The 18,401-nt window shown below is 40.9% G+C and overlaps 1 protein-coding gene across 1 annotated transcript in view; it reads right to left on the bottom strand.

Moving 5' to 3' along the window:
- Window positions 1-18,401, bottom strand: part of dock1 (dedicator of cytokinesis 1) — a 157,427-nt gene that overhangs the window by 132,382 nt on the left and 6,644 nt on the right. Inside the window, exons 2-11 of the mRNA XM_029527112.1 lie at window positions 7,859-7,942; window positions 7,447-7,487; window positions 7,248-7,303; window positions 6,518-6,614; window positions 5,749-5,897; window positions 5,050-5,185; window positions 3,612-3,769; window positions 2,864-2,945; window positions 2,190-2,325; window positions 1,031-1,103 (exon numbers count right to left, since the gene is read on the bottom strand). Coding sequence (XP_029382972.1) covers window positions 1,031-1,103; window positions 2,190-2,325; window positions 2,864-2,945; window positions 3,612-3,769; window positions 5,050-5,185; window positions 5,749-5,897; window positions 6,518-6,614; window positions 7,248-7,303; window positions 7,447-7,487; window positions 7,859-7,942 — 1,012 coding nt within the window. The remainder of the gene's footprint in view (window positions 1-1,030; window positions 1,104-2,189; window positions 2,326-2,863; window positions 2,946-3,611; window positions 3,770-5,049; window positions 5,186-5,748; window positions 5,898-6,517; window positions 6,615-7,247; window positions 7,304-7,446; window positions 7,488-7,858; window positions 7,943-18,401) is intronic.

Consider the following 18,401-nt stretch of genomic DNA (forward strand, 5'->3'; position numbering starts at 1 on the left):
TATATATATATATCACATTACATTTTTTCTGGGGGGGCGGGGCTTTTTAGTGAATACACAATATTCACATTGTGCTCTGGGCTGTAGCTGGAACAAAAGCAGTAAAGATATCCATGTTGCAGTGATATGAAACAGAAAATTTGGGAGCTACAATCAGATCATGTCTGGAATTTTTGCTCAATAACTGACTTCAACATTACATCAGTTTAAAAAATGAATCTCAGTTACTTCTCTGTCATCAACATAACATACTGATCACGTCAGCACAACATTAAATAATCCATCTGAATGCAATTTTTATCTATACAACGTGACAGAGAGGAGGCCAACAATGGCTTAGATGGGGGGGAAAGCAAGAACAAAAACTGAGATTTTGATCAATCTCATAAGTTTCTAGAAGCCATTTTCCTTTTTGTTTGGATGCCAGAAGTCCAAATTGTATCACTACATCAACTATTCCCAAAATAGCTCCCTTGCTGATTTTGAAAACAACACGTGGCAAGGGGTTGTTGAGGCTGCTGTTTCAAAACCTCATCTGTGAAAATTCAGTGACAAATATTCACACATGCACATAAATAACCCCGTGTAGACCCTGTTCTTCTCTTCGCACTGGGACGCTCTAATTTCCATGAGTTATGTTCACAGATAAAACTGTTTAGTAAGGTGATCTGCCAGCTCAACTGGATGAATCCAAAGCACTTGCAATTATGCAAGAAATTGCGTTAAGAAAAAGGTTACTTTGGCTCTGTATCCCGTCTTACAAAGGAAAGGCAGCAGTTAATGAGATTGCCTTAATTGAGTCAGCGGGGAATAGCAGAGCACCACTGTCTTAAAACCACTGCTAATCAGGTGTCAAGTACTCAAGACTTAAAAATAATCCATCCAATGCGCCTTTGACATACTGTATATATTCAGAATAATGGCTGCAAGTGTGAGATGAGATCTTTGTCAACCCCACTGCAGAGCTTACTGAAACTCTGTGCTGTGTATACATGTCATTTGTTTTGTTGCTGCTGAACAATGCACTTACGGCTGAAATGGGATAAAGTGCTGCTTGTCCTCATCATCCATTTTGCCTGTTATGATGTCGGTGACATCCATTACTGCGTGGAAAACAAAGAGAGGGACGTTAAAACATTGTGACGGCCTGGACAGCTGTAGAAGAGGTACAGCAGTGAAGTCCTGTTCAGCACTAAACCAGGCAGAGGTGGAGCTATAGAGGGAAAGCCTGGTTTATGTCCGTTTCTGCTGACTGATACCTGTGACTGCCAGAAAAAGGATGTGAAAGGAAGGCAGATTACTGACACACTTTTCACGATGAAACACATGACACATAATGACACAACATCAACCCTTTCTCTATAGTTTCAGGGGCGTACCCAGCTGATGTACTGACATGAACCTGCACTGTAAACAAATGTGTAATATATAATTATTAGGTAGTGATCAGAGTCATGGTGCTATTTGTTAAAGGGTTATAAAAGATTTGGTTAATGTCAAAGTGCTAGAATAACGTTTACTTTAGCACTTCAGAACACATGCTGCACCAAGACAGGACTTTTTTTTTTTTCCTTCTTTTTTCGATTTGCTGACTGTGCAAAATTAACAACTTTGAGGAGCTGGAGCCAAAACAGATTCTGCAGGCTTCGACTCGCGTGAACAGGAGACGAGTATCAGCAGTGACGCATACTGGTGACTGTGCTGTTGTTCGACTGGACAGACTACTTTCAATAAGGGCAAATCTCAAAAATTAGGCTCTGTATGATGAACATGTCTTAATATAAGCTATGAGAATTTAAGGCTAACATTTACCTTTCCTTTAAGTGGCACTGGGGGGAACAAAGACACAAAGAGAGGGGAATAATTTTCTCTGTGGAAAACAGCAGGCAAAATGCCAATCTAATTAGTTTACAATATGCTTGGCCACATGCCAAGAGGAGATAAATCCTTTTTTTTTTTTTTTTCTGTTTTACTTGGATATCTCTGACTTGGCCAATGCTTTGTTCGTTCATACAAAGACTTTGACACAATACCTACTCTGAAGCGTAACATAAAACGACTCCCAAGGTTTACTCACATTGTTCAAAGTTATACAAAGTTCTGAGATAAGATGGCCAACGTCCGTCTACAGTTTTACAACTCATGCATTTTGGCTGGTTGTCACTGAGTCTTTGTGTAGTCTGCTTTACCCGCCACTCCAAAGGGTCTTCTTAGCCCTGACGTCAGCTTCTTGGTGTTGTTGTCTCGTAGCTCCATGCGTCCCACCCTGACAATCTGACACACAAAACTGATCTTTTCTCTTTTAAGATCCTCACTACCCAAGTCCTGAGGAGGAGAAAAAAGAAAAGAAAGTTTTGAAAATGCTTTACAGACGCTAAACAATAAGTTGCAATCGGAGCAAAACAATTGTGATCCAAATCTATCTGGATTTGAAGTCACATTTGGTAACAGGCTCGTACAAGGCTTTACCAATGGCAGGATGCACAATGACAGATGAATTAATGGCACCTTCTGAGGTGAGGATGAGTCTGTGCTATGGGTAAACATTTCACCACAAACTGCTCCAGCGACAGCTGTGATTGTGCCCAGAGATTCATTTCCTGTGGGCAATACCTTCCAAAACTAGCAAAGTGCTCCCAGCGGTGTGTGCACGTCGACCCTTCTGCCCTTGGGCTTCCATTAGCTAGAGGTGACTGCCTTGGTAAATATATACAGCGAGATGGTCTCTTTCTGAAAGAGCTTAACAAATACAGACTCTGCAAACAGTCGCCCACATGCCTCATAACGTGGCTGAATGTGCGCTACCCAAAGGCCAAACCTGCACAACCCCAGGCACAGGGGAGAGTGCACGCAACACACTCACCGTGAAGACCGCCCGCAGATTATGAAGCTGGTCTATGTCTTTAACAAGACCTGAGCTGGACCATTTCACCAGGTAGTTTTCACTGAGGGAGAGATGAGAAAACCAGCAGCGTGACTCAATTTGGATATTTGCATTTAGCCATCTATGATATGGTAAGTAAAAATAAAAATGAGATAAGTTGCATTAACAAGAGTTTCTCAGAAAAGCTGCAGAAGCCTGAGTGTTAATGAAGACACTGATCCGCTTTGGAAACCAACTACACCACTGATGTTGGGTGCAAACGAAGCATTCCGCAGCCGAGCAGCTCAACATGATAATTTGCTGTCACAATCCCAAAATAATAGAAAATCCCTGGCCAGCAGGCTGTGCTTGTTCTGATCGTGTACTTGCAGACTGTGTCTGTGTGTTATATCGGTTACATGGTTCATACAAGGCTGTAGCTTCAGTCGTGTGTATGCAAAGAGCAGATCTAAATTCATCATCTGATGACTCAGCTTTACCAGCTGCATATTCACTTCATTATTGCTGACACTGTTGCCTCGAAGTCAAATGGAGTCAAATGCTATGACTTATTATAATATGCAAAAACCTAAATCTATTACAAGCAATCATTTGGATTGAAAAATGGAAAGACACTATCAGAATATATTCTTACTCTTGTACTTTGACTTTTCCCATTGATTTAAAAGGCATCAACATCATAAAACTACAGTAAAATAGTTTCTGTTCCTGATGGCTGTGGGTTTACCTGATAAACTTGGACTCCACAGGGTCATACAGTGACATGAGAACCTCTGCGTCCTCACCAATCTTACACACCACGTTCTTCAGAGTCACAAAGAGGGCAAATGCTGGAGTGGAGGCAAACTTCGCCTGCCTGGTCAGATCAATATTCTGCTTCTGGGACTGTAAAAGAGGAACAGAGGTATCACATTCAATATTGGGCAGTCTTCCATAGCTTTTCATGCAGGTCGGTTCACACCATTGTGGTTTGAACAATGAGCAACATCATTGTACATAGAAAAAGACACCGTATGTAGGTGTGGCTCACAATTGCACACCAAGTTATTGAATATCTGCCAGTGCCCTCTTGTCTGTCTGAAAACTGAGCAAAGGGAGAAAGACTAAACAACACCTATAAAGCCAGAAGAACCCATTATTTGGTACACTGTAAAACGCTTTCCCATTCACTTCCCTCTCCCATGCATTCACAGTAAAAGGTGGACTGATTGTGAGATCCTCTGGATGCCCTTCAAAAAACTGCTGGAGCCACATCATTAACATTTATCACAATGACCTGGACAATTACTTACTGCCCATGCATATGCAATGAAGACCTCTGGTTGAAAAGGGCACATGAGATCAGACCGCATAAGTGCGTGGCACTTTGCAGCCGACACTCTTCTGTGCTTCCAGCTGACATTCAGGTAAGGCACAGTGCTGATATGCCAAAATAAAATAGACTGAAGGAGACCCCGAGTCTGAGCCATCAAGCGTCTTTGTGTAACAGGCATGGCTTCATTTTATAGCAACAATCAAGTTATCCAAATGTCAAAACTCCATTCCAGGTTGGGCTACAGTGATTCTGCTTTCTTTAAAAGACATTTATATTTCCTTGAAATGCACCGAGGCTCATACAACCTGCTGTGAAATCAGACAAAATTAAGGACACCTCTTGATAGTTTATATTGCTATGTATATGGCTTGAATATCTTCCTTTTCGGAGGGAAGCCGTGGGATTACAGTCCCAACAAACCTAAATGAGTGTGCCTTTATTAATTACTTGCATCAATCACAATAAGTTGACCAGTACTAATAAAAAAACGAGATAATAGCCATGCTAGCAGCTCTGTGAAGCTAACACACTGCTGCTAACTTGCTGATGTGTGCCAAGCTTAATATGCGAGAATGCTAAAATTTCATGTTAGGATTAAATCATTAACTAATGCATTGACAAATGGTACTCTTATTGTGCATAGGGATCAGAGAGACACCGCTGTAGTGTAAAGCTTTCCCTGACGGAGACAAATGAGCAGTTATCTTGAACATTTTATATGAGGAGCAGTTCCATGCATTAATGTGCTTTTCCTTATCTTCAATATACTATCTCAATAAAGATGGAGGGAAGCTGCAGGTTTGAAAATGTTGTTGTGTTCTTGTGATGGGTGAGTGGACTCTATCTTTACCTTCTCCTCTTGGATGCGGTCCTCGATTTGTTTGGATGCAGCCTCATGTGCCCTGAACAGGCTGATGGTGCTGGTGAGCTCTGGGTCCAGGATGTTCCCGTCTTTGTCTCTGACCACCAGATCAAGATCCAGGTACCTTGCGTGAAAATGGGGGAGCATAAACAAGTGCCAGAAACCACGGAGGTTTTAAAAAAAAAAAAAAAAAAAAAAAAATATGAAAATGCGTCACTGTAGGGAAGGAAACAGCACTCATCACATTTTCTCCTGATGTAATAGTCCCTCAGCCCCACTGTTGTCTTTCAAAACTCCCCTATTTTCTCTTTTGTCATTCTTCTGTGGAGCCCGAATGCTGCCAGAATGCAATGCACAGTGCAGTCCCTCACCTCATCCCTGCCTTTTCTTTACCTGGCCACAGCTTTAAAGTTTCATCACAAGAGCAGAAGGGAGCTTCACATTTTTAATTTTCTACCAATTTTCTAGCCACACTGCAGACACAGCGAGGGCTGTCATTTAATGATGGAATACAGCAAAATCCCTCCCGTTTTCTTCGAGCCAAGTGATGACCTGTCAAATCTATTGACTGACATTGCTGACCTAGTCCAACAAGAGTCATTCACCAGGGTAGATATGAGGATAAAGGGATATAAGCTGGAGGCGGGAAGGACAAGGCTAAAAGATCCTCAAATGCTGGATCCTCACTTGTTGCCGTAGTCTATCTTGGAGGTGACTCTCTGTTTGAGTTCTGTGAGTTCATCCTGTGGGAGGGTGCCAGAAAGGATCTGGGAACGCCATTCGATAAGGTCGTAGATCATGTCACGAACAGAGTTAAACATCTCACGCTTGTCCCCCTGTCAATGGAAACACAATGAGGGAAATTGTTATGTCCACATGCTCCTTTATCTACACTGTTGACTGTCTCTTTCCAGCAGATAAGTCATTAGCAGGAGTACATGACAATGCAGGTGAAACAAAAATTGATGACCCGGTGAGAAAAATTCCAAAAGATTTTGTAAATATATATAAATCCCACATGAAAGAGTCTGATCATTGCTGAGTTTTGGGGTACATCTATTAAAATGTTTCATTATAACATGACAAAAGTAACTCTGGCAGCTTCATTTATAAAAAATAGCAATACTAAAATACTTAATTTTATATAGAACACCATCCTTCAATGCATAAAGCAAGGAAAGGAACAGTAGTAGTGGTAAAATAAAAGTAATTTTACACTGTATGATTATATTACAGTCTCTGAGACAAACTAAGCCTGACTCCACCATATATCAAACTTGAGGTCTAACAAACATAAAATGCAGCTTATAAAACATTTATGCACATATTTTTTTCATTTACTTTGATGAGCCCAAATATAAGCTCTGCTGTTTGCACTGTACAGAACGTGTGTGTGTGTGTGTGTGTGTGTGTGTGTGTGTGTGTGTTTCCATTGGGAAAGGACAGACTGGCTTACCACATACAAGTCCCTCCATATTGTAGCCCATTCCCGCAGTGTGGTGGTAACCTCCTGAACCAGGGGCAGCTCTGTGGGAATCACTGTCTCCTTTTGCCTGCAGTGAAAGTCAACAATTTTGATCTGGTGATTCTGTGCCGTCGCTGCCCGTCCCTGTCCACACTGTTTCTGATCACACTTTAAATGTGAGGTGAGACAGCAGGGAAACCTCTGAGATCATCAAGGGTCTCAAAGTCTTTTATTCCAAGAGAAATCATCACATATCACTTCCACGGTTGGGATGAAACATGTTGCTTGCTATCTGAGTAAATTATAATTAATTTCACAGGTTTGTTTAAATCCTTTGGTTATGATTCTGCAAAATAAATAAATTTAAAACACAAATCCTCAACGCTCTCGGTTGGATTCAAGGACTTTGAAATGTAGGTTTATTCTTCTCATGTTGCGAAAAGGGGAATCAAAGAAAACTGATCAAACAAACAAAAAACCACAAAGACTTTTTGAACAGTATACACACGACACACAAGATCAACAGCAGAACATTCCAGTGAAACACCCTCTGATGCTGTTGACACAACTTAGTTGAAATGCTCCTCTGTGGGTCAGGAGGTAAGCTGAGGCCAAACCTCTTTTTTATTTTTATTCCTGTAGTTATTGTCAGCCACAGTAAAAAAATAAAAAAATAAAATAAAATCACATAATTCAAAAGCAGAAGTAGAAGAATACTAACCCACTGCCCTCGACTGTGGCCTCTTTCAAGTGTATGTAGCAAGCAGGAAATATACCCTGGAGGAGGAAGCGATATCAGTGCTGATGACTTTATCTGATAAAACTGGGACAGAAGTTAAACAGCTAAAAACAGAGTTGTAAAGATGAACCTCTTACTAATGCATGTGGTGGTGTGAAACCACTGCTTACTGGCAGCTCACCTTTTTGGATTTTCTCCTCAGCCTATGGCCTCTGTACCAGTCTGTTGGAAAACAGGATTATGGTAAACATTAATTGTTTTTCCCATCCACGTAAGAACTCCCACAAAGTTGTATTATTTTGTATTATTTTCAATTTGAAATAAGGAATAAAGTTGAAAGTTGAAAGTTGAATAAAGCTGAAAATATCTACAGTGTAAATAAGATGGGGGCAGGCAAAGTGAAGGGTGGGTGGGGTTGCTATAGCCTGCATTTACAGGAAGATACCATCAAATTAGCTAAATATATCATCTTAATGAGCAAGTGCAGGAAAATTTGACAAAACGAAAGAAATTATCAGTGATGACAGGAAACTTATGTCCAGCATTGGCGTGTCAGCTCTGATCAAGGCTGCCATCAGTAAGCCTGTTCTCACCTTCATATGTCTCAAGTATGTGCACTGTGTCTCCAATCTGCAGTGACAGCTCCTCTTCTCCTCGGGCATCATAGTTATAGATTGCTGCAGAGAGATGACAGACGACAATATAAGAGGAGGGGATATTACAGGAGGACGGGAAGGGATAGGTTAAGGATTCGGCTCCCTTGTGGTGCTTAGTGTGTGCCGCACCATTGCATGGTGTAGTAGAGGCATCACACATCCACATGATGTCCACCCACACCGACTGACACAGTGAGGACTGGGCCTGGCACTATCAATGTTGTAATATCAACAGTTTTCTACCACCCACTGAGGAGAAACCAGTAATGAGGGAGGGTGCCAAAACAACAGTCATGCCAGTAGAAGAGAGATTTCCCCAGAATTACAGTGTTGAGACAAAAGATTAGAAGAAAATATTGAAGCACCTATGATGTGTTGTGGTTGTTGTTACAACAAACAGGTGAGATGCTTTTTTTGATTTCCTACTCAGCATAACAAAACCATACTTTGTTTGTCTATGTTAAATTTGCATGTGCTGATGAGTTCTGTGAAGTTGCCAATCATATAAGGCGACACGACAAATATGTTGACTGTGGATAACTAGACAGAGAAAATCCTTGATTTTCATAAAGCGTGTAGGAGAAAAAAAAAAACAACAAAAAAAACATCACAGGATCTGCTCCAAAAAAACCGAATCACACATTTCTTTGAGCCAAACTTCCCGCTAACAAGCAAACCAAGAGGGCAGTAAACATAAATCCTCAGCAAAATTACTACTTCAATTAGCATTACAAGTCCCTGCATTCAAGAGACAGCACACAGCATCTTGTGTCTCACGTCGAAGCTCCATCACTGTGTCAAGGTCACGTCAGAACGACAATAAAACCCTGATTGGATTGGTTGACATTTGTTCTTTCGTTCAGTGAAAGGTGAACAACATGTCGCTGTCAAACCAGCCATGACCGACACCTGTCTTTGAGAAAGAGTGAAAGGGCGTCCACACACAAACACAGTCTATACCCTGACAGCGTGACAGATGGAGGTGTTCATGTTGCAAGGACACCTGCGAGGGAACTACACAAGTGTGCGCCTTATACCTGTGTGTTTGCACGTCCTGCTGAGGTGACAGACGACTTAGTTAAAGAGGAAAAAAAAAAAACAGTGGTGGGGGTTCCCGCCACGAGCCAGCTACTGGAGCCTTTCCCTTCATGCTGATGGTACACGAAATGAATCGACCACTTTGAGGAGCAGATTATGTTTAATTAAAATATCAGGTGGCCCACAAATGTTTTCAGTTTAGCTTTTAAGCTGCAATGGCAGCCAATTATCTAGAACAAAGCATTTTTTGTTTTTTGCCCCTTTTGCAACAGCAGTGAAATCATTTTCAAATATTTTCTCTCCCACACTAGATTACTGAAAATCGTCCCAGTGACAGATACCTGAAGGTCACTGAGGTCAACTAATTTCTTTAAAAGTTCTTTTTTGGCTTTTCTGACAGCATTCGTTATCACTATGGACTATGAAAAGGCAGCCTCATAATTTTACTGAAATAGTAACTTCCAAATTATCTGAATCTCTGATTTGGTACAGAAGAAAAATATTGATCTCTACATTACAGTACATCATGTGTCCAGATGGTGAATAGACTGAACTTATATAGTCCTTTTCCCTTCACAATAACGCACGAAGACCAACAATTCACAAGCATTCATTGTCTCCTTTTACACATATAGCACTTTATACCACACACACACACACACGTTACATCAGAGGCAATCAAGTTCAGCATCTTGCCCTTGGATGGATTTGGCGCCTGTTGACCTTCTGGTTGGTGGATGGGCCGGGGCTTCAAGGGTTCAAGGGGCCACAGCAGTCAGCTTGTAAGATTGTTGCTTCTAAAGTATAAAGTATGCACTTATCAGCACTTGCTTAAAGACAATTCATGGGAGCTGTTGCTCAACACCAAAGGCACAATCTATAATATGTCTATTATATTCAGACTGTTTATCCAACCATTTCACCATTTAGTCAGGGCCTAAAATGCCACTGAGCAGCCCATTTCATTCAACACTGAGCCGTTTTGTTATCAAAGTGTATGTGCACATACACACACGTCTACAGTGCATTCTGTGATCCCCAGAACAATCCAACATGCCCAGCGAATCCACCAGAACACAAGCTGTAGGCTGACAATTGAACAAAGACCCCAGGAAATGATTTCAGTGGTACCACACTGAGACACAAAAGGTACCTACATGGGAGGGGGGAAGCAACGAAACAATGGAAAGAGAGGTGGGATTAATCTGTGTGCAACCATTAGAGAGCAAGGCAGTCACATACAGCAGGGTGCCCTCAATTAATCTATCATTAAGTGCAGCCAGGTAAGCATATAAAGCCATCAACTGCTACATCAATGTGTTTGCTTTGGAACTGGCTGGCAGGCCCAGCTGCATCAGCGTGTTATCTGAATGGCAGGTGCTGAGAAGGGGGCAGCCCAAACAAACAGCTCCAATATAAGCTTCAGAATTCATATGGAACAAATGGCAGCCCAGACAGCAGACGAGATCCTCACTGGGCAAGAGATGCAACTACGAAATGAGTGCAACGGCAATACAGGAAGAAGCTGAATGAATCAAGACTATCAAACACAACCTTGACATGTAAGGCAATGATGGTGCAAGATGATTGTGTGCGTGTGTGTGTGTGTGTGTGTGTGTCTTTTTACAAAAGAGTAAATTAACAATTTACTCACTCCCTCACTTGGTCGTAATTGATTGAATGAGGGAGATGATCATTCAGAGGAAAAAGACAGAGAGGATGAGGAAGTGGACTTCATTCTCCCCTGAGTGCGGTATGCTAATAATTTTTCTGGAAACAGAATAAACAGCAGCATTATTTGCTCATTACCATGAATAACCTCTTGCAAAAGACTGCAAACTCGCAGAACATTGTCATCAGAGGAAACGAGCAAGGAATCAGATTACAGGCCCATCCACTTAGCCAGCATACATCTACACCTTCTCCAACAATTATAAGCAGCCTGGTCTAAACATTGGACTGATTGTAATTCTACACTTTAGGCTCACTAATAACCTGCACTAATCTACAAGGGGTATAACGTATCATTACATGAGATGAGAGTATACTACGCTGATGAAGGAGGGGGTGGGGAATAACACGGGAGGAAAAAGAAGTGTGTTGAAAGTGCTCGCTGGAAAGAGAGCGGGCCTCTTGGTGTTTTTGTGTAAAGTGTCTGTAGCCTGTAAGCTTGTAAAGAGAGACAGCCAGTGAAATCCAAACAAGAGAGTGCTCCAGGGGGAGTAGCGGAGGGGATATGAGGCTACTCTCAGCCTGGACTGGGCTCGTGAAGAGTCAAAGGAGCAGAACCATCCTGGGATGACGGCGTTGAGAGCCCTGTTCAGTCACGGCATCGCACCTCTGCAGCAGCTTGATCTGGTCATGCTGATTCTGAGTTCACCTAATGTGGCACAAAAGCCAACGTGCAAAAGAGTGAGAGTTCAAGTCAGATTAAGGAAGGATGGCGCAGTGACATTCATTAGTATCTTCTTATCTTTTTTTTTTTTTTTTTTTTTTTTTAAACCAACGCTGGGGATTTTCAAGGTTGGAAATATTTACATTGTCAGAATTTGTATATGGATATATGAGGCTTAGAGCATTTCATGGTGGAGCAGGGTGATAAAGCTTAATCAATTTAATTATTTCAAACACATACAGATGACAATTACCGTATAAATTTTTATTAGTTTATTGTCTTCAAGGTCAGCAATGCACTCCAAGCCAATAACCTAATTGGCTGCACTATCTTTGGTCTCCAGACTATAACACAACCTCAGAGTTTATGAATTAGGAATGAAGCTTCAAAACTAAAACATATCGGTGTGGCCGTAGCCTGAGGTTTAGTTTTTGCACTCGTGTCATTCATATCAGCAGCTTTGCTTTGAAAGTGGCTGAGGCTCAGGCCTGAAATCAAAGTAGTATTTCTTTTTTTAGGGGGCAGTTAATGAACAGACACATTCAGGGAAAGCCTTCACCAAATTAAGTTGGTGATAGTAATACCAGACAGTAATACTTTTTCCGTGAATTGTCCAGCCCTGATTAGTGAGATTTCTTCGAGTAAGAAAGTGGATCTAACAGAAATGTACTAAAGATGGCCTGACTATCATCAAAGTGGGAGAGAAGGGGGAGTTTTGGGTGCTCACAAAGAGAAAGCAGACGGCAATGCAGACTGATTTTTCAGAACCTACTGTCACACACTGTTTACCTCTTGTAGTTTGACAGTTGATCTGTGCTGCCTTCAGAAGCTGATCTATTTTTTAAGTGCCAGTTTGTGCTCAGTGACAAAAGGAAAGCGATTTCAAAGCATTACTCCCGGGCAAAATGTTTGTCTGAAAATGACCCCTGAGAGCCCATTTGATAAACTGGGCTGTTTTTAGAATGATGTTTCGAATCAAGGATTGTTTATGAATTAAAATTTTACCCCCAGTGCATTTAAAAAAGCCGCCCTATGCTGTAACATGAAATATATATATATATATATATATATATATATATATATATATATATATATATATATATATATTTGTTTTTGTTTTTTTTTTTTATAGTTGCAGCATCTTGGTTGTTTTTTGTTTGTTTTTTTGCCTCATTTAACTAAATATCTGGGTTTTGGACAGACTTTTTCACCACATTTTACAGAGAGCCAGTCAATTAACTGACATTGAGGCAAAACCGTGAATGATAATTATGCGTGCATTATGGGATAGAAAATTCATTATATGCTGTATCATTCCCATCATGCCTGTGGCCTTGTGTTTTTTTGGGGTTTTTTTTGAAGACTGGACAAAATAGCTCAAGCAAGGTTATGCAAGATGGAGGGAGAGATGTGCAATCACACTGAGAGAAACAAAGAGAATGAGAAAATAATAATATACAGTAAGACAGAGCAGGAGAATATGAATTTAATACAGTTCTCAACTTGAATGAGGAGTTCAATAAGCACAGAGGACACCCTTTTCCAGGCAGCAGGACTGAATAGACGATGATTATTACACTCCAGCTGCAGTATGGGTCTCAGTGGAGTCAGCAGAGAGCACCCCCACCACCACCACACAGAGCAGATACTGTATTCTCGTATGGATATGTGATTGTAAATGAACAACCCAGATCAGCCTGTTAAATTATATATCTCTGAATACTTACGGCTATATGACTTGATTATACACCTCATCATATACAGCTAATGCATTTCGATATAAAAACAGAGCACTTTTATTTTGAAGGACTGGCTCACTGTAGAGCATAGTGGGTCAAATTCAACTCTCTAGAGGGAGGATAATAATATCCAAACGGTCTCACATACAAGGCTTAGTTTTGGTGCTGCATGTACTGTAATGCAGAAGACTTTAATCTCCTGTGAATTTAAATTCTATTACCTCCAATATGGAGTTGGATTTGGCAATAAAATGTTTTCTGAACATGCAGTTGCAGTCTTGGTGCCTCAGAGGACATGAGCCCAAAACAAACAGGCCTCTGTCTGACCTCAGCCTGGTGAAGTCATTTGTATGGGACAAATGTGAGCGGACTGAGATGCTGCTGCAGGTGTTTACTACATCTTCCTCATGAGCTCTGTTGGTGGTAAGATCAGGCCGGCTACAGAGCTGACAGGTATTCTTCAGGGATCTGTCGAGTGCTGTTAGGATAATGGGAGGAATAGCGGCCTGTGAAGAGAGTCAGCTGGAAGGACTCACTGTTTCCACTGCATCTCTGCAAAATCTGTGGCGTCTGACTAACTCTTCCTCTGTCGCTCAACCTCAGCAATCGTGCATACAGAAGTCTCTGACGAATGCATTCAAAAGCATTTCAATACAAATCTGAATCCAGAATAAAATTTGCATTTCAAATCCTTCCTCAAATTCTTTTGAGTTTGGCTAAGAAAAACTTTGAATAACAAAATAACTGTCCTTACATTTGTTCTGTTAAAAAAAAACAAAGCGCTTTACATTTAGTTGCTCAGCAGACCTCATTGGGTTCATTTTTCTCATAAATCCTTTCCCGTAAAACATTTGCAATTGCGATTTGATCTGAAAATGAACTGCATCACCCATGCTTCCGATGGCCTGGAAGTTAAACTCCCAACCATAAACCTCAAGTCTGGGAGCCCCTTCTCTCTCCCTTCATTTCTCTCCACTGACAACTCCATAATAAAAGCCAAACAAACATCCCCAGCACACTTCAATACGTTTATGCCAATATGTGGGAGATATTGTGATAAAATTCTGATTTTAAGTGCCCACTGTTATCTTTAAATGCCTTGTTTTGCCAGAAAAATATTCCAACAACCAAAGATAAGAAGTCAAAAAGAAACGACACAGAAGAGTAAAAACCTCTGCAAATCCTCTCACTTAATAATGAAAATTATTAATTGTTTAAAAAATAATCCCAACCTATTCCGTAATGAGTGATACTTTAACTCCCACTGGCTGGTATGTGGTACTGCAGGTTTGAAGTGGGCCAAAGCTGCTGAATCCTGGTCTCAAACTTCATGTGAACAAAGTCCACTAGCAGGGGATGCTGGTAGGAACTCTTGCATTTCAGAACAACACTCAGGTATTCCTGTAGCAGGATAGTCGGCTGGACAAAAGTTTTTACAACCCTATCATAATACTGGGAGTACTGGAGTCAGACTTGTTGAGTCTACGGAAATTCCAGTGACTGCCAAATTAAATAATACCCACTTTCCTTAATTACTTTCTGCTCCTGAAAAATGACAATAATTTCAAACACTGTAAAAGAAATGAAAGCCCTTAAATATGTTATTAAAATACGCAGTGATGCAGTAAACAGGGATTTGGCTGAAATGCTGCAATAAATCCTTTCACATATATAAGGCAGTGGCGTGCCCAGTGAACGCAGACAATCGACAATATAGCATATTGGTAGCATTCAGACGGAGGAAAGGCTTTGTCAGTGACATACTAGCCTGGGAAAACATGATAATTAATTTTAAGTCCCTCTCTAATAGAGTTTAATAAGAGGTTTAGGCATTCAGATGGAAGCACGATGGTTCTTATTAAGAGGCAAATGCAAATACTCAACCCAGGATTTTGAAATACAGATAAATCACCCTCTTCCCTCTTAAACCAATTATATACAACAGCCTTGTAGCTTTATCTGCATTGGATGGTGGAGATAGTGCTATTGTAATTAACCTGAAATTAATACCACAGCAGCTGTGCTGTGAGAGAAGGGAAGCCCCAAGACTTGATTTCTCCTCCCTCTGCTTGGAAGCAGGCAGGAAATGCCGCTTGAGATATTACTGTATCACAATAGACGAGGCCCTTATTAGTCAGCCAAAAGGAAATGCTGATGCTTTGCATGACGACAGGAAGATTAACAATACCTCGTATAAATAAATAAATAAATAAATAAATAAATAAAGAGGTAAATGGAGAAACTTAACAGTGTAAAAGTGTACAGCAGAGGAAGCGGAAGGATTTGGAGCTTGAAGAGAAGTAAAATGAAAGGAGGAGCAGGTGGTTATCTACAACATACAGATCTAGATGCCAACAGCAGTAATACCTTTTGGCAGATTTTCCTGCCATGTGCCCAGCTCCAACACAGACCTCAGGGTACAATCTAACGCAGGATAATTTTGCTTCCATTGCCTCCGCAGAGCAAAGCTATTCCTTTAATTGAAAATCATCTTCCCAATACAACAGGGACAGAGGGTAGAACCTGGCTTATTACAGAGAACTGAGAAAAATGTCTTCACAGGCTTTCTCACTCAGTGATCTCTGTTTTTATTTGTGGCGGTACCCAAATATCTGCACTGTCTCTGCAAAAGCCAACCTATCTGCACTTTGCACACACATGTGCAAAGCACACAGCACTGTCGAATGAATGAAACACTTCCTCTATGATTCCTCAACCAAAATAAAAAGATCTTGAAAATAATATTCAGGACTTGGGTGAAGACAGGATTTACCTTTTTCTGTGCTTTCACAAATTAAACTTTTGTGAAACAACAATAACACACTCAGGGATTAGCTGTTTCTTCAACACACAGCGTGGGGAAATAAACTGGCAGAATCCACACAGATTAGCCTTTTGCACAGCAAGAACTAGCTAATTATTTCCTGCCCTGTGTTACATCTCTTGCGATGCAAATGCTAATGAGGGCATAATTACATTAAAATATTTGAAGAAGCTTACTAATTGACTCAGCAAGTTTACTTTGAAACCTCTTTGGTGGCTCTTCGCCAAGACTGTCACTTCACTGACAAGCATAGGAGACAACAGTTGACCTTCATCAGGTGGTATCTGCAGCACCTGGCGGTGCGAGTCGAAGTCAAAATTAGACATATGCAATGATGAAAAACGCCTAAGATCTGTTTCTCATGCTCTTATGTCTGATCACCGAGCTGAGGTGCGTTGCACTGAAGCAGACGCCACACTGCCAGTGATGAGAGAGTGATGCTCTTCTGTCCCACAGAACAGACGAAGGGTAGGAAGATCAGTCATAAAAGGCAGAAAGAGAGGTTGCCTGGAGTTACCTACTGATAACATCAAACTGTCAAACAGTCTTTAAAAACCAGGCACAGACAGTCATGCACAGCAAGGATCAAAGAATGAAGGACGAGGAGAGACAGTCACACTTAGCTGCAATTAGGCAGGAGAGGAGAGGAAAGTTTCTTAATATTCGACACATGTACCTGTTCTACTTTACGTCATGAGCGACTCAAAATTGCTGGAACAGATTAAGGAAATGACTTCCCGTGTAATCTTGTGAAACTCTTCGGCACTGATTTAGTAATCCAGAGAAAACATAGATCCAACCATTAATTTGGCCTTAACATCCAAAACAGTTTAGTTTTTGTTTTTTTGGAAAGGGGGGGGGGCATATAGCACTTACATGATGTTCCAGCTGACTGCACAGTTACTTGACCTTTGAACCTTGGGCTTATTGCTGTACCAAAGCTGAGAATGAGCCTGACCTCAGCCTGACTGTTAATGCTGGATGGATATCTCCAAACGATTTCAAATAAACCATTCCACTAGTTCTCCTAATAAAGCAACAATCTGAATTTTCGTTCGATCTTCTCTACAACTGCAAAAGTTTTTAAAAAACAAAAAACAAAAGGAATAAAGAATGTAACAAATTATAATTATATCAACAGCTTCACTAACCGCATCAGCTCTCTCATTTAACAACTTAATTGTAGCAGCACAACATTACCTCTGTGGAACAATTGGCCATTTGCAGCAAAACCAAACAATATTCAAATAATGTATTTGTGCAAAAGCTTATTCTGTTGCATGTTTGCAGAGTAATGTTTATTTGTTTACTTTCAGCATCACAATAGGTTACAAGATTGTGCTTGGTGTTACACAAATGGGGTTTCATATTAGATCACTTCTGAAACCACACATTCTGCTGTTCTGATAATTTAGTTAGGTGCATGTCAAAACCCACTGTCATCCTACTGTACATGATTACAGTCCAAACACAGTACAAAATACAAAACAACCATTGCTGCAATTGAATTAATCCCAGCTTTTTTATTTCTTTACAAGTGATGATCATATGTGGTTTTTAGGCAGACCAACTCTAATTTTCACATTCACTTGATGTGTGCATTACCTTAAATGGCACAATAGGAAGGCTGAAGTTTCAGGTAGAAAAATGTGAGATAAAAATGTATTTCTCCTCTCCACAATCTGTGTCTTCCTTTTTCAGACAAAAAGACACTGAGGTGTCAGCCACAGCGGTGAGACAACTTCATCTACATCCTTAAAGGTCGATCAGAGTAGAGCTGCCACTCACTGAAATCTAAAACTGCCTCCATGACCCACCAACATCTGAGCTGCAGGGCTCTGACTTTATCAAGTATTTAGCCAGACAGACGCACACACATATATACAAACACACAAAAGACCATTTCATCAAATGCCAGCCCTACTGAAAGGCTGTCTCTTGTTGCGTGCGGCAGTCCCAAGCCCATCTGTGACCACAATCAATGACTGACACCTCCATTACAAGTCCCCGGAAAAAAAAAGAAAAAAAAAAAACAACCCACAAGATATTTTAAAGGTGACAAATGTAGCATTAATGTGGATTGCAACAGATTTTTATTTTGACATAACATGAACAGTCAGAGTTGTAGATCCCGATCATTTCTGTTATCAGCATCTGGGATTTAAAGATTCAAAACACAGTATAATGAGTGGAAAACGTGCCGCTGGGGAAGTTTACTTGGACAAAATAAATGTGTTCACAGGAGAATGTGCTCAGACTTATAAGGCTTTAATAATAGCTTGCGTGTTGGTGCCGTTGGCACTTATCTTTCAGTTATGCAGATAACCCGAGTCGTACCTGCCAACAGCTTAGAGTGAGACTGTCTTCTGAGGTATTTGGGAAGCAAGTGTTTCCAGGCAGTTGGTCCTTTTAACCCATGATTGACTCACAAAAACAGACAGGTCGCCCAGTGTCAGCTCCCCCACTGGCTGCCTGGCACAGCCT

This window comes from Echeneis naucrates, chromosome 19 (genome assembly GCF_900963305.1).
Source record: "Echeneis naucrates chromosome 19, fEcheNa1.1, whole genome shotgun sequence".
NCBI classification, from domain to species: Eukaryota; Metazoa; Chordata; class Actinopteri; order Carangiformes; family Echeneidae; genus Echeneis; species Echeneis naucrates.